The sequence below is a fragment of the Periophthalmus magnuspinnatus genome, chromosome 4 (genome assembly GCF_009829125.3).
Source record: "Periophthalmus magnuspinnatus isolate fPerMag1 chromosome 4, fPerMag1.2.pri, whole genome shotgun sequence".
In the NCBI taxonomy this organism is placed as follows: Eukaryota; Metazoa; Chordata; class Actinopteri; order Gobiiformes; family Gobiidae; genus Periophthalmus; species Periophthalmus magnuspinnatus.
Window position 1 is genome coordinate 10,346,978 of NC_047129.1, and position 26,141 is coordinate 10,373,118.

General features: G+C 38.9%; 4 protein-coding genes across 5 annotated transcripts; 3 read left to right on the forward strand and 1 right to left on the reverse strand.

Annotated features, from left to right (window-relative positions):
• The first annotated feature begins 817 nt into the window (after nt 1–817).
• sh3gl1b (SH3-domain GRB2-like 1b) lies at nt 818–11,280 on the forward strand. Of its 2 annotated transcripts, XM_055221270.1 has the most exons (10): nt 818–1,035; nt 3,233–3,301; nt 3,442–3,514; nt 3,597–3,740; nt 3,931–4,064; nt 4,563–4,721; nt 7,326–7,429; nt 7,643–7,776; nt 8,435–8,482; nt 9,345–11,280. In XM_055221270.1, the coding sequence occupies exons 1-10, from the start codon at nt 991–993 to the stop codon at nt 9,536–9,538; spliced, it is 1,104 nt and encodes a 367-aa protein (XP_055077245.1). In that variant the 5' UTR covers nt 818–990; the 3' UTR covers nt 9,539–11,280. The 2 variants fall into 2 exon arrangements, with proteins under 2 accessions (XP_055077245.1, XP_033821001.1); XM_033965110.2 differs by lacking the exon at nt 8,435–8,482.
• A 75-nt stretch (nt 11,281–11,355) lies between these two features.
• On the reverse strand, nt 11,356–15,730 carry mpnd (MPN domain containing). The gene is made up of 13 exons (XM_033992063.2): nt 15,413–15,730; nt 14,832–15,034; nt 14,531–14,752; nt 14,361–14,460; nt 13,738–13,816; nt 13,562–13,658; nt 13,415–13,487; nt 13,252–13,328; nt 12,642–12,810; nt 12,359–12,429; nt 12,184–12,273; nt 11,981–12,073; nt 11,356–11,892 (listed from the first exon to the last, which is right to left on the reverse strand). Exons 1-13 carry the CDS (start codon nt 15,426–15,428, stop codon nt 11,806–11,808), a joined length of 1,377 nt encoding a protein of 458 aa, XP_033847954.1. The 5' UTR covers nt 15,429–15,730; the 3' UTR covers nt 11,356–11,805.
• Nucleotides 15,731–20,123: 4,393 nt separating this feature from the next.
• Nucleotides 20,124–21,967, forward strand: LOC129456196 (elongation of very long chain fatty acids protein 4-like). Its single transcript, XM_055221356.1, has 7 exons — nt 20,124–20,181; nt 20,410–20,597; nt 20,850–20,930; nt 21,190–21,246; nt 21,316–21,427; nt 21,589–21,716; nt 21,794–21,967. Exons 1-7 carry the CDS (start codon nt 20,124–20,126, stop codon nt 21,965–21,967), a joined length of 798 nt encoding a protein of 265 aa, XP_055077331.1.
• A 1,685-nt stretch (nt 21,968–23,652) lies between these two features.
• Nucleotides 23,653–26,035, forward strand: armh1 (armadillo like helical domain containing 1). Its single transcript, XM_055221357.1, has 11 exons — nt 23,653–23,867; nt 24,071–24,139; nt 24,220–24,386; nt 24,461–24,657; nt 24,730–24,814; nt 25,158–25,253; nt 25,328–25,397; nt 25,469–25,598; nt 25,672–25,749; nt 25,861–25,944; nt 26,014–26,035. The coding sequence occupies exons 1-10, from the start codon at nt 23,653–23,655 to the stop codon at nt 25,936–25,938; spliced, it is 1,185 nt and encodes a 394-aa protein (XP_055077332.1). The 3' UTR covers nt 25,939–25,944; nt 26,014–26,035.
• The last annotated feature ends 106 nt before the right edge of the window (nt 26,036–26,141 follow it).

The following is a 26,141-nucleotide window of genomic DNA, read 5'->3' on the forward strand; positions in this document are numbered from 1 at the left end:
AAACCAGTCATAATGTTAACAAGATCCAAGTCTAAATTGCACAGTGATTTGACTAATAGAAATGACAACACCTTAATTTTATTCAGTGAAGGTTTAAACTACCAGAAAAAATGTCTTCCTTGCATGTCCATGAATTTTGTAATTTTTCACGATAATGACATAAGCAGAGCGATTCTCACTGCTGCATTCTGTATTTTTGTACCACTGAACTGATGAACTGACACTTAAAACTTATCTAATCAGTTGCTGCCACCAAGCATAAATACAGGTCAGTTCTGTGGAGAGTAGGCATCCCCACTCAAAGTAAAAATTCATGTTTTTTGAGGAATTTATGAGCACTAATAATAATAATAATAATAATAATAATAATAATAATAATAATAATAATAATAATAATAATAATAATTCAAAAACAATATATTATAATATAATAATAATCAGAATTTATTCTGGACAAAGTAATAGACAGCTCGATAGAACTAAGACAAGCAGGGGGCACACCAGAAAAAAATACATAGCTAGTGCAGTGTTGAATCATTTTTTTGTAAGAGTTTTTTTGCAGAGGAAAATGTGCACGTTGTATTTTTTCTTTTATCCAGCAGAGAGCAGTGTGCACCAACATGTCTTTAGTATATACATTTTTATCTCTTAAGTCACAAAAAGTGGTTTCATTTGAGTGCTGTGTTCAAACTTGCTACACACATAAAATAAAATCGTGTCTTGTGTGAGATAGTATTAGTGATAGTGAGTTAGTATTGCAGTGAAAGTAAAGTGAGAGTAGTGACAGATAGGCAAACTGGGGGGGGGGATACGTGGCCGTGGTCAGTGGCGTGTCCCGGGACCCGACTCTTTGCGCTTCTCCTCAATCCTGCGATCACCCATCCAGTTTTGTACTGCTGTGGGCCTTTTCCTAAACTTTAACTCCTATTTCTTTACTCACCGTGTGCTGTACTCTGCTTGATTGGAGACAGATCACGGTTGGACCTCAAGATGTCTGTAGCGGGGTTGAGGAAACAGTTTTATAAAGCCAGTCAGGTTTGCAAAACTTTTCTCTTTTCGTTAGCTTCTGTCAGGACTATCGTTAGCGGTTAGCATCGGTTAGCCTGCTGAGCTAACGGTTTACATTTAACAGTTGTGTCGATAATAACACTCAAAGCTGTAAACATGTGGACACCGGAGACTTGCTGTACTTATTATTTTATTAAGGATTAAATATATCCCGTTATATTTAGCCTAGTTAGCACAGCGCTTTTGATTTATCGTTGCCCCACTTGTGAGTTTTGTGTTGATTTTAACGTTGAATCTGCGTCTACAGAATCATGTTTACAGAATAATGTTTGCAGGTTGTCTTTGGTGTATTGTGCTCGATAGTGTTAACGTGAAGTTACAGTTGTAAGAAAAATGTTGACTAACTTTTAAAGTGCTTTTTGTTTTGTTTTGTGCAGTCTAACATAGAAAATACAACCTATTAAAACGTTTCTGTTTAGTTTATCTTGCAAATTGTGTTTAACGCTAGCTAGTTAGTTATGGGAAATGTTGTATTTGGTGGAAAATTATTATCATCATCATCATTGTTGTTGTTATTATTATTATCATCATCACCATCATTATTTAATTTTGGGGTAGAAATGTAAAGAAAAACATGCTTGTGATGATTATATCCACCTATTATGTCTTCCAAGAGTAGTAAATATAACAGAAGTATGAATGCAGCATACATCCTTGGGGCGAGTTGTGTGCCAGTGAATGTTTTTCATTTCAGCAGGTCTGCTCATGGGCGGGGAAGGGTAGATTCTTTCTTTCCCCCTTCTCCTGCTGATCTAAGCAGGAAAGACATTTGGTTTTTGCCCAAGCTTCCTGTCAGGAACACTGTGATTCCTGGTTGTGAAAAAGAGGAGCCATGTCAGGAAGAGTGGTGCTGACAGATACAGTGGAACAGGGTCTTATGGTGTGTTTAGGCAGATGAATGGACTACAACTAAATCAGAATATGACTCTAGTTGCAGGAGTGGTGGCACTTCTCCCCTGCTCTCCCCTCTGCAATGCAGTTGCTGTTTCTTGCCAAAACTCTGAGTCAATAACACTGGATATAGCTCCGATTTTTTACACTTCAGCCAGATGAGAAGTTGGCTGTTAAACAGATAGAGAGGATCTGTGCTTGTTGTCTTACACTGAGTATCTGTAGTAAAACTTTTACTTCTAAAAAAGTAAAAGTAAGTAAATCTCCAGCTAATCTGTGAAGGCACTCTATGACTAATTTCCTACACTGTAAGGGAGGTCACTAACCGATCAGGAAACAGTATTACCATTTTCTTTCCATTACAGTATATATGATCTCTAAATCCAATTATGAATCATGTGTAAAATATGAGTGTGAAGTGCATTTTTAAATCAAGTGTGTGCCCCTTCTATATTTTTTACTTAAAGCCAAACTGCCTTAAACCTAATAATCATGGTGAAAGAAACAGCTGGTTTTGACGCTGTACCTTGTTTATACATACATGAATTGCTGGATTTGTTTGGATGTGTAGTGGCTCAGCTTTTATAATAAGTAACACATTGTTACTTTTGGATATTGCCTGTGTGTGTAAAAGGTAATATAAATTTAAATCAAAGTGACTACTAAAATAATAGGATCTCAGAGTTGTATCTTTCTAGAGACAAAGTGAAGGGCAGACTTGAGTGTGGCTTCTATTGTGTACTTGACGTATAATGAATCCCTCAAGGCCTCTGTCATGTGTTTTCTGAATTCAGCAAAGATTCATCAACTCCATGTGAAGGCCCCACAGCATTCAGCGAACAACCAATATGTAGCTTTGAACACTGCAAAAACATAATACTCATGTGGCATTTACACATTTGTTAACATTAAATGTATACAAACATTCACAAAACCAATAATGTGTATGAAATATTGCCCTGGGGCCAAAATGCATGTGTCTTTTTGGCATAAACAGGGATAGCAGAAGAAGGTTTTATGGTGCTAATACAAGTGATTGCATAATATCAGCCATGTTGTGAGTCTCCAGCAGCTATCAATAAAGCAGAAAAATGCTGGAGCTCTTGCTCACCTCCTGTGGAGTTAAGTGCATGTGAGACATCTTGTGTAGCGCACCTCAACAGCATTTTTATTGGGAAACGGTGTCTTTCAGTCCAGTCTCAAATCAAAATGAAAAACACTGAAGTCTAAGTGACACATTATCATGTTCCATTTCAATTGTCTTTATCTTCAGATGGTCAGTGAGAAAGTGGGCGGTGCAGAAGGAACAAAACTAGATGAGGAATTCAAAGACTTGGAACGGGTGAGAAATACCATTTAAATACATTTGTATTTGTAAAAATGTATATAACTATATTCTTTATTTAAAAAGACCATTATGATTCAAGCACTGATGAACGCACTGTAACCACTTTGAAATAATACTGTCTTTGTGATATGCAGAAAGTAGATGTGACAAGTAAAGCAGTAGTAGATGTCATCTCAAAAACCTCAGAGTACCTTCAGCCCAATCCAGGTGAGAAAAGCATCTTTAATTATAAACTCAATCACTCAGTTGTGCCTCATATACATGTGTAATTGTCTTTTATATTTTGTAGCCTCCAGAGCCAAACTGTCCATGTTGAACACAGTGTCTAAGATCCGTGGTCAGGTGAAGAATCCGGGCTACCCCCAGGCTGAGAGCCTGCTCGGGGAGTGCATGACTAAATACGGACGAGAGCTGGGAGAGGACACTAACTTTGGTTTGTTTATGATAAATCTCCACCATTCAGCAGCTTGTTATGATATAGTGTTTATAATTAAAATGAGTGAGTGATCTTAATAATTTATTGCTCCAGACCTCACTAAAGCAACAGTTAAAGTACCCCCATGCACAGCGTTTATAGAAGGATAGAGTAATAAATGTATATTTGATGAGCTGTTTGTGTGCAGGGGGAGCACTGGTGGATGTAGGAGAGGCCATGAAGAGATTGGCAGAGGTCAAAGATTCTCTCGACATCGACGTTAAACAGAACTTTATTGATCCTTTACAAGGCCTATGTGACAAGGACCTCCGAGAGATACAGGTACATGCCGACCTAAGACACAGTAGTTATACACTTATTAGCATTATGAGCACTAGCGCTGCAAAAGTAGTAGCAAATGACCATATTGTAAAAGAGTATTTAGATCACAAATATATATTTTTTTTATGCATGGAATTGTGCTGACCCTGTACAACAACGTTCTGAAATTTATGAGATGTATTTGATCATATTTTTCATATCATAATCTTTCAAATACTGTTGCTTCCTGGGTGTTTTTAAGTCTGCTCTGTGAACAGACTTAACCCTATACTAACCCAATTGGAATAAGGTATTTTCTTATTTTGCAGTAGGAAGTAAGAGCTGTATTGAATGCAAGCCGTTATAATAAGGAAAAATAAATGGAGCTTTTACCTGATTCGCCTTTTGTGTGTTCTGGCCCTACATGTTTTACTTGCCATAGTCATATTGTCTAAGTTGCTGAACTTAAATACTTGAGTTTTAAGTCAACTCTAATTAAATGAGTCATTGTGATTTCAGCACCACCTTAAGAAGCTGGAGGGCCGGCGGCTTGACTATGATTACAAAAAGAAGCGCCTGGGGAAGATCCCTGATGAGGAGATCCAGCAGGCTCTGGAGAAGTTTCACGAGTCAAAGGAAGTGGCCCAGACAAGCATGTACAACCTCCTGGAGACAGATGTGAGTCCAAGTACTCCTTGACCCCACCCTGACCCCACCTGTCCACTACAGAGGAGCTTTTGCCACCACACAAGTTCTACATTTATAAAGAACTCATGCATTTGTATATTAAATACAAGGTGTAATGTACCTAACGTGTACATATGCAGGATGGTATAAACATTGTTTATGAAACTATGATACGCCTTTACAAGATTATAGGCCTTGCCACAAAAAGGAAAAATAGTAACATTCTATATTTAGTTATATAGAGCTAGATTTTGCCAAATAGAAACGATCATTTCTTTCGAGCTTTCAGTAAGCTAAGGAAGCAGTGTACTTGGAACCTTTCCTACCAAGTGTTAGTTTGACCTTGTGTGTTGTTGACTTTCACAGCAATTTTGTGGATGGTGAGCGAATATTCACCAAAGTGCAGCCAATTTGGGCACACATTTTTCCTTGGGCACACTGAAGCATCTGATAGATCACATCATACCCTCTTCTCATTCTAAACATGAATTAAAGAATATGCAACACACTTAGGGTGCACTCACACTAGACCTTTTTAACCGTGCCGTGCTTAAGGACGATTGTTCTACAAGCCGAGCTGACACCTGCACGACCAAACTGAGCCATGGCCCAGTGACGTCATTACACGCCGCTGTTTGTTTATATGTAGCAGCAGTGCTATCTCTATAGCAGAGATGAAAAAGTCTATTAAATAGTGAGGCAGATATGAGCCCTACTGTGATACTCTTCTCCATGAGTTTATGGATATATAACAGTGTGGAAGAGTGAGGACAGCTTCAGCCGAGAGGCTGCAAAACTCTTGTCTGTGTCCCCAATCCTCATTGAAGGTAAGCGCGGATTTGCTGTGTGTTTTGGAGCATAGTTTACTCAATGTTTTCCTTGTATGAGTAACATCAACACACCTGCCAGGCCTCATATACTAAAGTCATGCGGATGCGGATCCGGATCCATGAGCAACCGTGCAGCACTTTGGCCCTCCTCCTTCAACTAGACTAAAGTCCCAACCTGGGCATGTTTTTAACAGAACCACAGTTTTCACTCACACTGGACAAACGACCTGCGCTTTAAGAGTTATCCGTGCTTGGGCACGGTTTGATTGGATGTGAGTGTGAGCATACCCTTAAATTATTGTTTTAATTGACAACTAAAAGAAAAAGTGTTAATTCACTCGCTGTCCCATCTCCCCTCACCTCTGTACAGACCCCTAAAGCCAGTGCAAGATGTTGAGGCCAATACGCTCACGTTACGCTCTGAGGTGTAGTGCTGAACACCAGAGCTCATAAAAGTGTTTTTTTTTTTCCATCTATTTGTGAATGAGACACAGTATTTCCCTTTAAACAGCAGTGTCAAACATTGCAGGTACTCCACATTGTGTTTAATTACTCAAATGAGACTGCCGTTGCACGAGGTGAAAGAAAATAAAACTAGCAAAAGATGTTAAAGATCTACTTTTTAATTGAAAGTAAAAGGACATACTCTGCACTTACTACAGTGAACTGTAAAGATCCTCAAGAGCACAGACCTTTCACTCTGACTAGTTTTTGAAGACAATTATTATTATTGTTATTATTATTATTATTAATAGCTTAATGTTAATTCAGTGTATAGGCTTGAACTCATTCTGTTTTGTTAAAGAAAATATAAAGTCTTAAGGTTCTTTAATCAAAGCCCTGAAAATTATTACAATTACATTGGGCTCATGGCCTAATATCCATCTGATGCTATACTTTCACTCTCACAAACACACACTCACATGACATGTCTTGCCAAAAGGCACAATGACAGTTTGCAGTGCACTACACTCCCACTACAGTGCCTGTTCTAAGAATCTGATATATAGAGCCATGTTGTGAATGAAGATGCACAGCTACATTGTAGAGTATAGTATTATGTACTTAATGTAATGCATCCAATATAATGAAACAATGTTATATCTCATCTAGGAATAACCTGCATGAACTAACCATGCTTTGTATGATTCCCCTTTAGAAAACCTGTGCACATTCATATAAAAGAATATGCACAGTAACCTGTGCTCTTCACTCGTTTATGTCTCCCCTGCCCTCCCTCTATTTCTGTGCACACTGGCCGCTCATTCAGCCCACAGCAGCAGGATTCTCATCTCTCATTGGTCAAATTGGTCTCATTTGTTTTCTTATCTTATTCGGTAACTTAACCTTGTCCTGAGTATGAGACATGTTATATATAGTGCATAGAGATCTACTGAGAGAGAAAGTAATGCAGGTTTGTTGTACCAGTAAAACATTGTTAACCCTGAAGTTACCTTGCTAACCCTCTAATCTAGCATTGTAGTACATGCCTCTGGTATTCCCAGCAGTCTCACATCCCAGTACTAAACAGGCCCAACCCTGCTTAGCTTAGATCAGATGAAGTTCAGTATTCTCAAGGTGGTATGGCTGTTGTGCTTTGGGGGAACCAAAAATCATGTTTTTTTTGTTTAGTTTTTGGGTTTTTTTAATTAAAATGAATAGCAATAAATTATGGAGTAATTATGGTGAATGTAATGGATGTGATGAATGTAAGTGATGTAATGTCAAGCGCAGAAACATACTGTGTGTCCATTTGTATATGCAGATCGAGCAGGTGAGCCAGCTGTCTTCTCTGGTGGAGTCTCAGCTGCAGTACCACAGGCAGGCCGTGCAGGTGCTGGAGGACCTTTACAGCAAGCTCCAGGACAGGTGTGGCCTGACACAAACCCCATGCACACACACACTCTGGCTAAACTAGTATTGTCCGTATAAATGGACTCACCATGCCTTAGATGTTCAATAATATATTTAATGATTTATGCTTCCTGTGTCATCGGGTACTGGAACAATGGTGCACACTGATAAATCAAACTTTGATCTGGAGGTGCGGAGTTTATCATTATTTTTCTGTCACTGGAACAGGGTGACAGAGGCTCAGTCTCGGCCCAGACGTGAATACACTCCTAAACCCAAACCTGTGTATGACTTTGGGGACAACAGCCATTCAAATGGAGGATACACCTCTTCCATGGCTGCTCCACCTTCACGGAACTCAGGTGTTGTATTTTTTTGTGTTTTGTTTAAATAAAGATATTATGTTATTGCCCTACCTCTGGGAGATAGACCTAAAACCTATGCGTAGGTTTCTATACTGTATGAACTACATTGTATTATTTGTAGCTACGAAGGTAAACCTGAAACTAATCACTGGCTGCCATATCTCTATACACAGTAAGTGGCTGAGTGTAGATAAGTTTTTCATACCTGACATGTTATGTCATGCCACTGCTGCTAAATTAACATGTATTTGGAGAACAAAAGCTTAGACTTTAAAATAGTTGACACAAATTGAATAATACACATTAGTTAGACTTAGGTTGAAAATCTGCATATAATGAGTGACAGCATATACATGAAATACATGAAGATTTAGTGTCTCACTTGATATTTAGTTGGGGTTTTTTTGCTTCCTCTGTGGGGAAACACTTCCCCATGAGGTATATCTTTCAGTATTAGATCAACAACATGATTAAGATGTTAGTTAATTTAGGCTTAGAATAGGCAAGTAATAATAATGATAAGGATAGGGTTAGGATTAGTCTTTAGGAAATGCATGCAAGTAAATTTCACCACAAAGCATCGTTGTGTGTGTGTCCTGTGAGCTGGTTGGCACTATCTCCCTCTGACCTGTTCCTCTCTCCTGTGACACTTCAGAAGCGTCACTGCACTTGGACAGATATTCTTTTCGGAAACCCAGATTGTGTGAGTCATACAGTGTGAGGCCCCCTGTCTTTTGTAACACTTGTTTTCTGTGGTCACTGCTTCCGGGATGAAGCACAGAATCTGGCTTTACATTGCAGGCTTGGCTCTTAAATTATTACTATTAAGTATGCCTGTAGTGTGTAAAATACAAGTGTGTGCATAACAGGAAATATTTATGTTCAAAATACATGCAAATGTACATTATGTTAACATCTTCCTGCATTACTTTTTTGTTTACTTCATTGAGTCACCCAAAAAACTTGTTCTTAATGTTTTTGTTTGTGTTGAAATGATACACTGTGATTGAAGATTAGATGTGCTCAGTGATTCTGTAGTGTTTCTATGCAGGCTTTGGGGACTGTTGGACACAAAGAGAAAATTGTTAGGAGACAAAAAGCCCAGTTTGTGTGACAACCTCACTCCCCTCAGCGCATGTATCTGAGGTCACCAACTGCCACATAAAGGAAACACACACAAGTAGTGAAACTGTAGCAGAGTTAACTCTTTGATAATGCTACTGTGGGCAATGCAGTGCTTTACTAACATATATGACCAACAAGAAGTAAGCAGTGTGTTTTTTATTAAAGACAGACAAAAATCTGTTTGTTTGTCATTATCATCAGTAACTCATATTATACTGCCATTTGTCATGGTTTACATGTAGGAGGGAGTCTTGAACTGAGTGGCTCCATAGTTCATTGAGTAAGAGCTTTTAGTTTATTAATTTACTTCTCGTTGAATGTGTTGTGATCACCATAGGGAATATCTAACATGTGTAGAGCATCATTGTTTTTAAATTGCTTAAATTTTAATTTAAAATGCACAGTTTTTAAACCTTTTCTTGTTTTTTTTGTGTCCCTAGCTCCTGAACAGCCGAGCTGTAAAGCCCTGTATGACTTTGACCCAGAGAATGAGGGTGAGCTGGGCTTTCGCGAGGGAGACATTATTATTCTAACCAATCAGATTGACGAGAACTGGTATGAGGGCATGCTCAATGGCCAGTCAGGATTCTTCCCACTCAACTACGTGGAGGTGCTGGTCCCACTGCCTCATTAGGACCATGGTAGTTTAGAGTAAAGGGAGTACACATGATTTTCAACATCATCATCCACCAGCACAGTTTCCATCTGCTTTACTACAAGTTTAAAAGACTGACTGAAGACTATTAAAAGGAAGCGATCAATTTGTGTGTAACACAAATGTGCAAATGTGCTCCACTGCAAATTTGCTCCACTGTCCACAGTAGTTAGGAGGTAACCTGTCAGCATTAGACAAAATCATTATTAATACCGATGAAGATGACATGTTTGAGGGGCTCAAGTTCAGCTCTTAGTGACATCTGCTGGCTTATCTTAGAACAGCTTTTTTTAAAAAGCTGAAATCACATTTCCTGTCAAAATGCTCCTCCTCTTGTTGTCGGTATCTGAGATGTGCAATTGAGGATGATGATGCATGAGATGTTTTAGTGTTCAGTATTGGATCTGTGATCTCCGCTTTGTTGTGGAACCATTCTTCTTGGGGAAATGTAATTTGCACCTTGGTCTAGATGAGATTGATGACTGTGTGAACGAATGATTCCACATCAGCACCAAAGTAACACAAACCTTGCACCTTGAAGTGGCTTGGCAGATGTGTGTTTGTTGTCTAGACTTTCAGATTAGACTGTAGTCTATTCTTATCTTTTTAATAGAGCTGAGTGAGCCAAAAACTTTATATGAAATGTAATAGCAATTAAATGTGCCTGTTTCAAACTCTCCTTCCTCTATTGTTACACAGCCATATGCCATAGCCCTCTGCTCTGTCCTTATAATTTCATCTAACCTATTTGGTCAGCTGACTTATTGCCTGAAAAGACGAGCGCTGCAGGCAGCAGCTCTGTCAAGATTGTTGGCCTTTTTGTCTGTCTCATTGATTTAGAAAAAGTCAAATTAGCAGTGTAGTTTCTAGTGTATTTTTGTAGAACAATGTCTATGTGGCTTCTAGTTTAGGGTGCAACCCCTAGGCACGGCCTGTCTGTTCAAGAGGGGAAGATCTGGAGTAAAAAGGGGATATCTAGAGGCACAACAAACTCTTTCAATCACTTTCACCTAACATGTCTCATGTAAATGGAAGACATTGTTGTCACAACGTGTCATAGTCCTTTCCTGTGATGTGGAGAGGTTCGTTGCCTCTGTTTTTAATTGTTCTCAACACTCCACACCACCACCTGTGTAGTTGGCTCATTGTCTCATGTTTACATCTGCTCAACATGTCAGTGCTTTTACAAAGTTCAGGGAAATGTGTGAGGACAGCGTGTGGAGCGTGCTTGTTTCTGTGCCTTCTGTGGAAAAGGAGAAAAATGTATTTTCACCAGAAACCAAAACAAATACATTTCTTTTGACTTAACCAAGAACTCTAGACTGAATGCATGTGTTTTGTTTTTCTGTACATTTGCTACACTACAGCCATAGTCCAAGATATTTCTGTGTGAGACTGAGCAGCAGATTCTAATCAGATTTTAATATGTGTAAAATGTCCCTTTTCTTTAAGGGCTGATATATACGTTTCTCCAGTCTTAAGTGCTCTTTCGGCATAGGCAAGTTGGCTCTATATATAGTATTATTTTTTATATAAATACCTTAAACCTCTCAAATTAATCTTTGCATGTTGTCCAATATAATACATTTTAAATATGTCTTTTTACTTTTGTTATGAGTACAAACTTTAACCACAATACTTTGTTTAGTACCTAGATATTTGTAGTTGTCTTGTCTTTTTGTGCCCCTCTGCCCTACTTTAAATAAAGAAAAAATACCTGCAACTGGTTTTGTGTTTGTTTTTTACATATATATAATGTGAATAATGTAGGTCAATTACAATTATAATCTTTCATATTAAATTCCAGTGTAAATATTTAATGCTTATTGGTTCATCAAACAGCAGTCTTAAGGCATTTCATCACATCATCCAGAGTAGATAACAGTAAAGGTCAAGAGGAAGCCATAGTCCTAAACAGGACTGTCATGTGACCAGGCAGCAGCACAGTAAGACTGGCACAATCCACTACAGTTTGCACATTACATGTTTCCAAATGAATAACATCACCTCACAATACATCTCTGCCTACCATACCTATAGTGCTACAATAACCCACAGTAATGGCCGTCACTACACTCAAACGTGATACTGTTCGTTAACATGTAATATGTGCTCCTACGGCAGGATATGAGCGCAGACAGCACATAGGTCCAAGTAAAGTCAATTTTAGCTTATGCACTTTTATACTTTTAGGCATCAGTCTCATAGAAGTCACTGGTACTGTGTTTCATGTACATACTACACACTCATTGGTTGTGATTGAGCTGACTGTAGACATGTTCTAGTATCTGAGAGTAAGCCTGGTCTTTGGGGGCATGGCAGCTTAAGGAGCCCTGAAAAACACAGGAAGCAAACGTCCATAATGCAGACTAAAGAAACACATTACAGTTTATGTTGATGCCTCTTTACTGAGTGTCTCACCTTAATCTTGTCCATCATTGTCGTATCAGGACACCAGAACTGGTTAAACTGAACCAGGTCAGGTGCTGCCCTATAGTAGTCAACAAGCAGCATCTGTACAACAAAAGCAGACATGCAATCAACCACTAAGATCGAACATTATGTTAGTAGTGTTTTAAGATAGGTTTAAGGTAATAGTCTTAGATAATGGTCTATAGAACCACCATTTCATTCAGGACATCACTGGTGAGGAAGTTGTCCTGTACATAAGTGACTTCCACAGCTACTGGGATGCCATAGTCATTGGGACGTTGCTAAAATGAAAACAAGAGTCGGAAAAAGTTAATTAATTGTCCTATTATAAAAACATAAAAATGAAGTCTAAGATGTAAATCTTACCTCGGGTGGGGGTACAACCCAGAATGGGGTTATTGTGGATGCCACACCTTGGTTACCATGGTAATATGGTCCTAAATCAACAAATATTCTCTTCACGAATCATTGCAATAGATGTTCAATGATAAATACTCAATTCTGTCAACTGGATAATAGTATTCTAAAACAGTTGACAGAGTTGAATTTTTGTTTTGCTCTGGATTATACCTGGACAACTGAGGACTACACAGACACATGATAATTACTGTAACTGCTATACTTCATGTTATTTTACTAAGGCGCTCACCACAGATGATGCCCAGGCAGGGCTGGAAGCCATTATTGGACCCCTGTAGTCTGAGCTGGTGATCCATCTGAGAGTCGATGTCCTGGAGTGAGGGCAGGGCCGGACCCCGCGGGTGACTGTGGTACCACCCCACCAAGGACAGGCCGCGCATAAACAGGTTTTGACAAATCTGTAACATCACACATTTCATAAATACACTATAAAACATGTATTCCATAGTGCCCATAATGACTGTAATTGTAATAATGTATTAAATATTCTATTCACATAAAACATGAGGCCATATTTCACTGATTGAGTTACTGTCATACTATACAGGGGGAAAGATGTAAAATACTTTTTATTTGAAGTTCATTAGTGTAACAGCTATAACAAAATACCCTCAAACACCAGTGTGATGTATTTTTTTGGGATGCATTTACACTCCACCTCATTTGGTCGTGGTTTGAGCCAAATTTATGTCCCAGTGCAGACTTGGTTTGGCCCTGTTCTAATCCAGGTGTAGTTACACATTTAGTCCTAGTTTAAAGCTAGTTTAGATGTGGTGATTGTGCAAGTCTGAATTCACCCAAAATCTACAACATCCATTGCAGACTTATTTGTGTGTTACCTCCTCCTCCACAGCGGAAGCACTTTCTTTATCTGCCAGTCGGGTTCTACATGGAAAAGCCCTCAAAACTGTCAACACTAAAACCAAAACAAGAGCATTAAAGCTGAACAGTTCTCATTGGATTTATATTAAGTTAAGAAAATCAATGTCTAAGTCTGCATACATTGTGTGTTTGTGTCCCATCTTCCACCAAGGTATCCCACCACCTCACTGGTAGTCAAGTGACAATGGAAATCCTAACTCACACAACACACATTAGAGATATATAGGAATTACAAAAGCAGTGATGTCCATTGATCCGTGGTCTTACCATTAGCAGCAGGACATTACTGGACACAGCTACATTGAAAGGCTGGAACCTGTTGATGGCTGAGAATGCTGACAGCTCCACCAGAGTGTGTGGATCTCTGTGTGCACAGGTTTGTGACTTTTATTATCAAATTTACTCCACTTGACAGAAGATATTGAACAGAATATAAACAGTACCTGGTTGCATCTCTGGTGCCTAAGGTGCAATATCTGACAGGGATCCTCTCTCTGTCAGTCTTCCTCAAGGCCGTCACGTCTGAAAGGGGATGGTGTGGTAAGTGTTCACATTAACAGATGAAATATGCACTACCTGGCCAAAAAAAAAGTTTCCACCAGGATTTAACTATGCAAATAAGTATGAGCCTTCTCCAGTTGGTCAGGTCTAGGTTCAGCAACAGTCTGTGCTCAAAGAATGAGGTCAGCTGACACCTGAATATACTGAATGACCAGGTTATAACATCAATGGATTTTTTCTTCCCTGATGGCACGGGCATATCCCAAGGTGACAATGCCAGGATTCATCGGGCTCAACACATGGATTGTCCACCACAGAGTCCAGACCTTAACCCCATTGAAAATCTTTGGGATGTGCTGGAGAGGCTTTGTGCAGCGGTCAGACTCTAACATCATCAATGCAAGATCTTGGATAAAAATTAATGCAACACTAGACACTTATCAAAACAATGCCATAGCGAGTGCGTGTCATAATCAAAGCTAAAAGTGGTCAACCAAATATTAGAGTGTGCAACCTTTTTTTGGTGGTGACTTTTTTTTTGGCCTGGCAGTGTATCTGTGCTTACCATGTACTCCAGGTTTGTTGTTTTTGTTCTTGTCATCAGTCTGTACAGCTGTCTTTCCCTCCTCTTCATCTTCATCATCTTCTTCCTCACTTACCAGGCTCTATGACAAACATAAGTTTAGCATTGTCACTGTCATTGATTTTAATACTTCATACATTACAGACTCTCACCATGTCAGCACTGGGCTGGTACTTGTGCAGCCATGTGGTTTTGTACTGGACCAGCTTCTGTCCTCTGTAGCGCACTGATGCCCAGCCACAACCCGACTTCTTGGCTGGATTCACAAGTCGTTTACAGTGTGTGGCCCACGCACTTGGAGAGTTAAAGGTCTGTCCTGTCTCCACCCAGCGGATCTTCCCGTCAGTCAGGAGGTCCCCTGAAAAGTTTTTTCCCTTTAAAACAAGATAAGACCATAGTTTTACTCAAGCAACAGTTGGACAGTCTACACAGGCCTCTGTGCACAGTTCTTACCAGGTAATGAATAGTCAGGACACCCTCTCCAGGTTCAACCAGGCCGTCTTTGAGCAGGACCCTGAGGGTGATGCCTCTTCGTGTGAGCAGGGACCCTCGGCCCATACTGGAGCGCAGATCTGCCTCATCTCCTCCACTCAGCTCTTCCTCATCCTCTTCTGCTCCATCCTCCACCACCTGTGGAGAGCAGGGGCGCTCCGAACCTGAAGTACACCATGTGCCATAGGATTTAGTACAATAACACTTTTTCAGTGAACTTTTTAGTAAACTTTTGATACAGCATTTTGATTTCATGCAGAGTTTACTGATCCCTATAGTAAATGTCTATGGCACATCATCATGCCGTCATAGTGCGCTTTAATAGCAGCTGGGTAATACCTTTACAACGAAGATGTTCACCCCTTAATGAAAAGGGTTCTTAAAAGGTACTATTAACTGTAGTCTAAAGTGCCATTTTTAATTAGCGCGATGCTCTGGTGCGTCTTTTGTTTGGTGCTTCAATGGGGCTCGGCCAGAACAGGCCTGTTCCTTGTGTTAAAGTCACTACTATCACTATTATGAGTCTCTTTCATTATTCTCACCCATATCTGCGGACATCGGCGAGCGCCTTTAAATCCAGCCCGGTCAAAAGAAGCTTCTTTCCGGGGCACTTGAGGCTATGGGGTTTTGAAGCTCCACACGTCGGCCACACTTTGTCAGTGCTCGGGCTATTATTCAAAAACAGAAATGAAGGCGTCTGGCTCCGCAGTGTAGTTTCCTTGTTGTGTTGCTTTAATGTCAGTTCCCCTCCCCTTTCTCTCTCTCTCCTCGTCCTTGTCACTCTGCTTGTGTTCTTTTGACGTGCCATACGCGATATCTTCTATTATCATGGCACACGGTGCCAAAAACGCACACGCGTCTGAGAGGACAAACGTCCTCGACTACAGGACATTATGTGAGGACATTAAAGCATCTTATGTTCTTAAAACAATCACATATCTCCCCCACAAACCTCAAGTGTCGCGATGTGTCTGGTTACTACCATGGTTCGACTAAGGGAGATAAAACACAAGGATAAACGAGGTTTTTGCTTCAGAAAAAGTGAAGAGAGGATCTTAATAAAAAAAAACATTTAGAACAGCGCGACCCAGTAAAAATAACACGGGGTACAGCTTTTCTTCTTCACTCCGTGATGTTCCTTCTTTATCTCCAGAGAAAGAAGACAGTTGCAGGGAGCCTCCAGTAGAGGGCGTCTCATGAACTGCAATTACGTTTGCAAGACACTCGGGGGCGCTATACAACAAAAGTCTTCAGACTTCCCCTCCCCAAGTAGGCCTACAAAGGAAGCTGAAGTTTTGAGTGGTAGACTGTTGGAGGATACTTCATTAATTGTTTGTTGTGGTTCCAGTTGCTCCCGTGTGGTCTATATTATCGTGTTCCAAAACCAAGCTTTAGTCAAGCTAAAAGCACATATTCAACACTTATTAGTGTTTTGTTCAGATATGAGGAGTAAGCATTCTCTGCACTTTTGCCACATGAATGTCTGGAAGGTGAAGGAACTTACATTAATAAATATTTTATCTGATAAGAGTTGCTTTGCATAAATAAATCAGTTTGATTGCAAATGATAATCACATGGTACATAAGGCCCAAATGTTTGAATTTTTTAAGTATAATTATTCCAAAAAGTAAAAGGTGAAGGTAAGAGGTGTCTTAAGGGAATCACTACTTCAGGGAGAAGGTATGAACGGTGTTGTTAAAACCACGTTCATCAGACATAAATTTCATCTGGCATGTCTGCTCCTCCTCATGTAAACTAGCACATGCAGAAATAGTATAGCTGTTCTTTCTTGTAGAGTAACCTCTGTTGTATTTTCTTTTTATTCACTTATCTATACTCTGCTGAGCATTATTAAGACCTTATCTATGAAGACGATACATCTGAGGATGTGGATGTATGGAATAATTACCATTTCTCACTGATGAAGATTTAAAACATGAAAAAAAGTTTACAAAGTTTACACGTTTACCAAAGATCAGTGTGTCACATGTTGAAAGCACCACTTGTTAAACCACATGTCATACATGGGGACAGATATTTTGCTCTTCCTGACAGTAAGTTATACTTCAAGTGACACTGATACATTCAAGTTCCTCTACATTCTAGTGGAGTTTTCAGTCAACTTTAGTGGAAGTGTGTGCTCTAAAAGAGAAACTATCTGGTATCTCTTCACTGCATGTATTTTGTTGTATATATTTTGCATTAAATGTTTTCTGCGGTTGAGCATCTGCGATCATTGTACCAGGGGGTTGTGGCCATTCAAGGTATTGTGTGTAATACTAAAAGCTATTTCTTTTCTACATTGTGCTTGTAAGAGTGTAACATTATCACAGTCCTTTGTTCTACTTAGGATAACTCATGCTCAATAACCTCTGGAATAGACAAGATGATTAGCAATTTCCACATTTTCTTTTTTTTAATATATATTTCATGTTGGGCTTCTCAATAGTCTAATGTAATGTATAATCAAAATACCATGTAGAAATTATTGAAGCCTGAGAGTAAAGAGAGGTATATTTGGATGTATAATACAGGAGTATTTCAGATGAAGTCACAATATATTATGAGACAACAATATTTAATACAGATGGGAAGCAGCTAAAATGAATATTGTTTAAATGCTGATTTTTGTAGTAAACAGTGTGTTCTGGCCTGGGATCTAGACATGAATAGAAATGATCAAGTTCAACATTTGTGAATTTAACTTTTGGATATTTCACAACTGGCGAGACATAAACACTCAACACATTGTCCACTTAGGTCTGGCCATGCTTCTACTGTAGAGTTTAATATAACTGTGATAGGTCATAGACAGAGAAATGTCAACAATGACCAAACTGAAGCTGTCTTTAGAAGTGCACGTTACCTACCGATTTCTTAAAACAATGTTAGACAGTTTGTGCTCTAATATACTCCACGTAATAGTGTTAGTAAAATGCAGTGTTGTGAGCTTTTAAGTATTTGTTTTTTTGTTCCAGATGAGAGAGTGGACTCTTGGCCACTGGTGTCTTCGCCAGCCCCAGTAGCCTTCATCTTCCTCCTGTACGTGTGGTTGGTAGAGGCTGGCCCCATCCTCATGAGACACAAACAGCCCCTTAATCTCAGGGTTGTTCTGGTTCTTTATAACTTCAGCATTGTTGGATTGTCGGCTTATATGTTTTATGAGGTACGGTTTATAGCCCATGTATCTCAACTTTTTTATGTAAGATAATTGTATTGTGTGTATTGTGTGTGTTTTATTTCAGTTATTGGTCACTTCACTGCTCTCAAACTACTATCTGTTTTGTCAGCCTGTGGACTATAGCACAAATCCCCTGGCACTAAGGGTAATATGATAAATATATCTTTACGTTTAATCTATAATAAAAGTAATGATTATAAGACTTTCTCGCCATCATTTTTCAGATGGCCAAGGCAATATGGTGGTTCTTCATCTCTAAGCAAATAGAGCTCAGTGACACGGTATGTTAAGTGATTAGTAAGATATGCAGTACTTTGACATGATTCAATGTGCATTTATTTTTACTGTAAAAAATATGTTACTTGGTTGTATCATAACATAACTGATAATACATTGTGAAGGGAACTTTATTATTGTTTTTAATCAAGGCAATTGTGTAACTTTTGTTATGGAGATTTACACCACCTGTTCATTTCCATCGAGATGTTTTTACATATTCCTGGAATAGTATGCACAGTATGCCATTAAACAGGTCTTACATTTACCTGTTTTTACTGGTAAGAAAAACATGCATTTTTACTGTGAGCAGTGTAGATCGGACCTGAAACTTGGCCTGGTGGCATCACTGGCTTGTCTTCATGGAGATTTGGACAAATTAATGCCATACTAGGAGTATCCAGGCAAAGCAATTACATCTCCATGGAGGCAAGCAGGTGGCAGACTTTACCAAAACGTTACATAGTGCACATTTAAGTTCAGCCTCTATCTCTGCAGATGTTCATGATTCTGAGGAAAAAGCATCATCAGCTTTCATTTCTCCATGTTTACCATCACTGCACTATGATCTGCAATTCCTGGTTCCTGGTCAAGTATGTGGCAGGAGGACAGTGTAAGTACTTAAACACTCAAAGTATAAGGTGTATTTGAGTTTACTGTAAGTCACCAGTTACACCTGTTTTGGCAGCATTCTTTGGCTGTCTTCTCAACAGTTTTGTGCACATTATCATGTATTTATACTACGGTTTGGCTGCCATTGGCCCTCAAATGAAGAAATATCTTTGGTGGAAGAAATACTTGACTGTCCTTCAGCTGGTCAGTGCAAATGTACAATTCATATCTGTCAGCCTCTCTCTGTCCGGTTGCTCAATGGGTCTTATGTCAATCACAGGTCCAGTTTCTGATGATCCACCTGCACACAGGATACAACCTCATCACCAACTGTGACTATCCAGTAGGAATGAATGTGATGACTTTAGGATACTGCACAAGTCTCACAATACTCTTCTGTAACTTCTATAACCAGAGCTACATTAGTAAAAGAAATACAAAATATAAATTATCTGTGGTTTAAACATTCTCAAAATTAATAATTTATAAATGTGTTTGTTATGAACCATGTTTCATTTAAAACAAGTGTTTATATATATAACTGTTGTTGCTGTTTACCTTATGTTTCCATTTAAATATAAGTGATGTAACTATGTATGCCTATGTATAAGCAATAGACTATTAATTTAAGCATTAAGCTTTAATTAATAGTCCATTTCATTTTGATTTATTTTTAATGTTTGTGTTTCATGTTTCTGTGTCTATGAGTAAAACACTATCTAAACTACAGACCGTGTAAATTATTTATATAAATAAACATATTCAATTACTATTATGTAGTCCTATATATAAATACTTGCTTTAAGGTGCACTATGTATCTTTACTGTGCTTGTGTGTGTGTGTGTGTGTGTGTGTGTGTGTGTGGGTGTGTGGGGGTGTGTGTGTGGGTGGGTGTGTGTGTGTGTGTGTGTGTGTGTGTGTGTGTGTGGGTGTGTGTGTGTGTGTGTGTGTGTGCGCGCGCGCGGGGGGGGGGGTCGCGCGCTCTGTGCACGTGAGTTTGCTGCTGCTGGAGACGTCGGTGAAGTTGGCCTGTGAGTTAAATTGTATATCGTCATTTAGAAACTCTCCGCTTGTTTTCTTGATTCTTGATTTTTCATAAAATATTTTATTACAAACATGCGCTCAGTTCAGGAGACACTCAGGTGCTGATCTTCTTCAACATTCCTGTTCTTCTGTCAGGTCATGGCTTCCGTGTATCTACGTTTACGTTCGTTTTACAATGAAATGCTGGAGAATGGAGGTACATATTTATATATTATTGCAGCACAAACTGTAATTTACATCATACTCTGTAGTAGGCCCATGAGTTTGGGGAGGAAGGCCACTATATAACTAGGTTGATTTGTATTCAACTGCATATTGATGTTACTGTGTGGAGTAGGCTATTTCTATGGGCCACATGTCAGTTATTTTATTGTAATTACATCATATTATAAGTTGATTGTTTTTATTTCGTTTTCTGTTGCAGATAAAAGGACAGAGGTGTGGCCCTTGGTGTGCTCTCCTGTCCCGGTGACTCTCATCCTCTTGGTGTATCTCTGTGTGGTGCAGCTGGGTCCACGCCTCATGAGACACTGCACTCCCTTTGACCTCAGGCCTCTTCTCATTGTGTACAACTTCAGCATGGTGGGCCTGTGTGCTTACATGTGCTATGAGGTGTGTAATCTTTAGCTCAGTCATTTCAGATAATGACAGTCTATTATAAAGAAAAAACAGGGCTGAATCAGGTCTAGGTAGAATTTGAAATGCAAAATTCCTGAGCAGTGCCATTTTGTTGCCCATACCACTGTCTGAGAAACACTGATGAGTTTTATCTTAGTTCTCCTTCAGTTCTGGATAAAGTTCAGTACACAAATGATTATCTGTATTGATACCATCCAGATTATGATTCATGTTTTACTTTTTCAGTTTTTGGTCACATCGTGGCTGTCAGATTACAGTCTGATCTGTCAGCCTGTTGATTACAGCAGAAATCCACTCGCAATGAGGGTAAGAAAATCTATCTTTGAATGTTAATCTTTTACGTTTTTTGTCAGGCACTGGCTCCAATAATTACTCCATAATTACAGAGATATTAACCAAAAAACTGGATTTGAATTCAGTTTGATTTCAGTTTATCATAGGATTCTCATATGCCCTACACCACAATTTTAAACAATGGAGAATAAAGTATGTTGTGACATCATGTGAATGCAGCCTATTATGTTTGAGAAATGTCATATTAAAATCATATTTTGAATTCCTCTAGATGGCCGGTGTGTGCTGGTGGTACTTTGTCTCCAAAATCATTGAGCTCAGTGACACGGTAAAGTGATGAATGTTGTTGTGGACCTGTCTCAAAGCAAGACAACCACATTCCTTTTTCTACAAGCAGGTCTTCATCATACTCAGGAAGAAAAACAGTCACCTCACATTCCTTCATGTGTACCATCACTCCTCCATGATCTACTGGTGGGCTCTGATCAAGTATCTGCCGGGAGGACAAAGTAAGTGTTTTTACTGAGACAAGAAACGTTGCCATAATGTTTTTCACATCATTGCAACAGCAGTGAGAGTTCAGATATATTAATGAAATAAAACTCCTTGTATATGCTGCAAGCTTCCAAATCCAAGAGACCAAACCATTAATTGTTTGAATGTAACTCAGCGTTCTTCAATGCTCTACTCAACACACTGGTGCACACAGTGATGTACTTGTACTACGGCCTGGCGGCGATTGGCCCACATATGCAGAAGCATCTATGGTGGAAAAGATACTTGACCAACTTACAACTGGTCAGTGCCTTTTTGTCCTCTCATAATATTTATATCTGCAACATCTTGAAACTCATTTAATATTGTGTCCACAACAGGCCCAGTTTGTGATGTACCTTGTGCATACAACGTGCAACCTGACTGCAGAGTGTGACTATCCAAACAGTGTTAACATTGCAGGGATGGTGTACGTCATCACTCTTGTTATCCTCTTCAGTAACTTCTATTACCAGAACTACCTGAGCAAGAAGATGTCCAAACATTCGGTGTAAACCATCATTCAAGCATAAAGAACCAAGACTTTATTGAACTGGCAAAATCGGGCCGCAGTCATTACTCCAAAAGAAACATAAAAAGCCAGATTAGTTTTTAACTGCACACAGGGGCAAAGACCTTATTTTTGAGACATGTCATGTGATCGGATGAAACAAAAATTTAACTGTTTGTCCATAATGAACATCGTTACAAAAAAATGAGTCTCTCATTATTCTGTCATTTAACAAATAGAAATAATTTTAGTAATGCTAATTGGCCTAAAACAGGAAAAGTTTAGTCTGATTTCATGTCAGTCTGTGACAAAAAAACGTCTCTTTATATAGTGTATGTAAACTGGTTTCAACTGTATATATAGAGTCTATGGGTCCAAAGAGTTTTAAACATTGTAGAACACCCTGCTCCTACTCAAGGGTGACCAGATTTTCAAAATAAAAACCTGGGACACACCCAGGCTGGGGTGTTTGGTAATAATAAAATTGTGAGAGCATGTGTAATAAGTACTGAGTGCTTAATAATATTATGCACTTGGTACTTATTATACACATATTTGTTGTTGTGAGTCAGTTTAATCTGAAAGACTTCAATTAGTGCAACTACATGTTTAAATCCAGGCTCAAAACGGTTCTGTTCAGCTGTGCATACGACTGAAAGGTTTTTATTCTGCACTCTTCTCTTTTAATGGTAAATTTATGATGATTATTTGTGATTATTTATGTTTTGATTTGTGTGATTTTAATGTCTTTCTTATTCTGTAAAGCACTTTGAATTACCTTGTGTACGAATTGTGCTGTACAAATAAACTTGCCTTGCCTTGCCTTACATATGCTTGTGTTCTGGTCATTTTCAAGCATATTTTTCTGTATTTTGTCAAAACAAATGACAATTTATCCCCTCTCTTTACTTTTGGCTTATATCAAATTGGTGAAAAATAGGGACACCTCAGACATTTCTTGTGTAAAACATTAACAAATGGTTTTGGATAAATCTGCTGGGACAGGGGACAATTGTCTGATGTCTGGTCACTCTATCTTAACAGAATATACAGACGTTTTTTATGATTTATTGTGTCAACTAAAATAGGCCTATGTTTAATAATCCTGAGAAGGGATGCAGCATAATTCGCATTACCCATAGAAATACAAGGAGGAGCAAACTCGTCAGGAGAGCACAGCTTGACAGAACACCTGGCAGCAAGACGAAAGACGCAGGTAAAGTTTAGGCTGCTTTGATCAAGCGACTGCTGTAAGCATGTTAACGCAACAATAAAAACCTTCAATTGGCTGACACAAAACAAACACTTGGCCTTAGGCCCCTTAACATGCAATATACTGTTTTTCCCCCAGCAGAGGGCACTAGTGTTTTATTTTTTTAAAGGATTTTTTATAATGGCAAGCTCGCTTAATTAATAAACAAGAATACTTAATTTCCCTGTTATTGCGCACTGTTAAACACAGGACTCTGTGACTATTTTTTTGTGATTTATTTGTCCATTTTTCATTTATTTTCATTTTTCCCTCCTGTTTGTGCAGAGGTAAAGTACCATGGTGTGATGTGCTACCAAGCAACTGAAAAGTTAAACAAAACTGCGTAAAAGGAGCCGTCGCCAGTTGTACCAAAGTGTAAACGTGGTGCACTGGAAAGGGCAGCGCTGAAATGAGCTGATATGCCAACATATGACAATATGCCTGCATGTGCACGCCACGATGACCAGGCAAACCTCTGCAAAGTGCTGAGTTTACTTCGAGAGTGGGACCGCGCGGATAAAACTGCGCGTTCTCTGGTTCTGACAAACTTTGTGTCTGAAAACTCCGGGAGGACCTTTTATGAACTGGAGCAGGTGTTTGCTCAGGTGGCCAGTCTCTTTTTGGCACGAATCACGACGTGGATGAGACTCACGTATCCTTAATCTACCTAACTCATATTTAGGCTCTGTATACCGCAAAAAATAGACATAGGCTTACTTTAAATATTAGACTGTGTGTTTTTTTTTTTATAAGCTACTTTAATTTCCCTTTTTATTAGTTTATCTCTGACATACTTGTGCAATACTGTTGGGTTCTATTGAGTTACACATGATCAGTCCTTCACCTGACCTACAGATATAAGTTTAGCACATCTCTATGTCTACAGCTTAAAGCAATACAGATTTTTCTCTCTGCATCCAGCCAGTGAGTACAATCAATCATATCCTACAGCTATAAGCAGCTCATTTAATGTGTACGTACTGTTTTTCTCTTTTGCCATGTAGGGACCAGTACCTAACAGAGTTCCTGGAGGATGGAGGTGTTCTCACACTTATTGACATTTTAAATCAAGCTCAGACTAAAGGAGAGGACAGAGTTGAGGTGCTTAATGTTTTGTTGATTATTTCAAGCACAGGTCGCAAGTACAAAGAGTTCATCTGTGAAAGCAATGGTAGGACATGCTAAATATGTTATTGACTGATTGATGCCACTATGAGTTTGCATTTTCATATACTTTTCGAACAGGAGTCAGTGCTTTAGCAGAGTGTTTATCCACTCCATATTCAGATGAGATCCAGGAGAAAACATGTGCAGTTTTAGATTCACTCTCCGAGGGAAATCCCAGATACCTCAACCGTGTCTATCAAGAACTCATCACACTGTTGTTGAACACATCTCCCAACAGTCAGAAGATGCTCCTGCGCACTTTACGGTCTTTGCAGGTATAAGTTCTCCCAGAAATGTAACTGTAAAAGAAGAACACTATACATATAACTATTAAGGACTTCCCATAGTCCAAGATGAAGACAGCTCATCCCAGCATAGTGGCTCCTCTGCTTGAAATCCTCAAGACCTTGCAGCTGGAAATTCAAGAAGAAGGTAATTTAAAGGTGCACTATGTCCCTGGAGTTATATAAAATGTCCCATTGTAAGGCATTTATCAAGACAAGCAAGCAAGCTGGCAAGATTTCTTATTTGCTAAAAGATTTTAGGAAAAACAATAACATATCCTACAAGTGGAGTCCCTCCATCAGAAAATATACATAGTGAACCAATAAGATGATCCATTGTGACATATGTTTTATAAATTTCCTCCTCCTCATCATCATCATCATAATCATCATCACCACCACCACCTCTCCACCAAGCTATTATTTGTGGTTTTAAAGTGACACTTTGTTTTGATAATTTCTTCTATATCTTATTTCCTCCAATCCTGCAGCAATTAACTGGATTTTAGATCTGAAGCATTATGATGTGATGCCACTTCTCCTGAATGGACTAGTGTCACTGCTCAGACTAGCAACTGAGGAGCCGAGTAACTGTCCAACCTCACAAATTATTTATTTTTTTCACTTTATTATGGACAGACAATTGATTCTTTAATTTCAGAAATGAAGGTAGAAAAAAGTGGATCTTTACCTGAATTTGTGCAACAAGCAGCTGCCGCTAAAATCATCCGGTGAGAAGAAAGAGCTGCAATCTAAATGTGAAATACCTTTTAAGACTATTTAGTCAATTGTTGTTTTAAAGGGTACTGGCTGAAGACAGTGAAGAAGTAGCAGCTGATCTGCTTGCTCTTGAAGTGGTCCAGGGTCTCTTATCTGCTATGGGAAACAAAGAACACACTGAATCCCAAATACAAGCCAGTCTTGCATTAGAGGTCAATAATTGTTTGTAACATACATCAAAAAGTATATTAACCTCACATCTACTAATATTTGTTTTGTATTTAGTTCTTTGTCAAGTCCTACCCCGTTATCCAACAACCTATTAAAAGATTCATGGGAAATACTCTGTTCTCAGTCTTTTTGGTATATGAATGCACTAATTGTGGATCAATAATTTGATGCATACACTTTAAAATAGTGCAGCATAGTCCACAGTCAAACAGCTGAAACACTCATGAATGTCTTTTTTTCCAGATCAATCCTGAAACACTGTACAAGACTTTAAGTGAAACACAGGCACAATCTCTGTTACAGAACAACATTAAAACATAAACACAGGTAATAATTGGTTGGAAATGAAGTTGCGTTTGGTTCAACAAGGATGTATTTGTTCTGTTTTGTTTTCAGGAGTGCGTGGGAAAAATGGGACTAATCGGACAAGTTTTACAGACACTCTATAAATGGCTGGTGATCGAATGACGAATGTAATTTAGGGTTTAATAAAATAAAAATAAAAAGTTGAAATAATTTGTCGC

Bases quoted from the DNA above. Each gene is read 5' to 3' on its own strand.
- sh3gl1b (XM_055221270.1), top strand. From the start codon at position 991: ATGTCTGTAGCGGGGTTGAGGAAACAGTTTTATAAAGCCAGTCAG. The intron at 7,430-7,642 runs GTGTGGCCTGAC...TCACTGGAACAG, and splicing joins TACAGCAAGCTCCAGGACAG to GGTGACAGAGGCTCAGTCTC. The intron at 8,483-9,344 runs GTGAGTCATACA...TTGTGTCCCTAG, and splicing joins TTTTCGGAAACCCAGATTGT to CTCCTGAACAGCCGAGCTGT.
- mpnd (XM_033992063.2), bottom strand. The intron at 13,817-14,360 runs GTAAGCACAGAT...ATCCCCTTTCAG, and splicing joins CAACAAACCTGGAGTACATG to ACGTGACGGCCTTGAGGAAG. The intron at 12,430-12,641 runs GTGAGCGCCTTA...TTGTTGATTTAG, and splicing joins CTGCCTGGGCATCATCTGTG to GACCATATTACCATGGTAAC.
- LOC129456196 (XM_055221356.1), top strand. From the start codon at position 20,124: ATGGCTTCCGTGTATCTACGTTTACGTTCGTTTTACAATGAAATGCTG. The intron at 20,182-20,409 runs GTACATATTTAT...TTTCTGTTGCAG, and splicing joins TGAAATGCTGGAGAATGGAG to ATAAAAGGACAGAGGTGTGG. The intron at 20,598-20,849 runs GTGTGTAATCTT...TTACTTTTTCAG, and splicing joins GTGCTTACATGTGCTATGAG to TTTTTGGTCACATCGTGGCT.
- armh1 (XM_055221357.1), top strand. From the start codon at position 23,653: ATGCCTGCATGTGCACGCCACGATGACCAGGCAAACCTCTGCAAAGTG. The intron at 24,140-24,219 runs GTGAGTACAATC...TTTGCCATGTAG, and splicing joins TTTCTCTCTGCATCCAGCCA to GGACCAGTACCTAACAGAGT. The intron at 24,387-24,460 runs GTAGGACATGCT...CTTTTCGAACAG, and splicing joins GTTCATCTGTGAAAGCAATG to GAGTCAGTGCTTTAGCAGAG.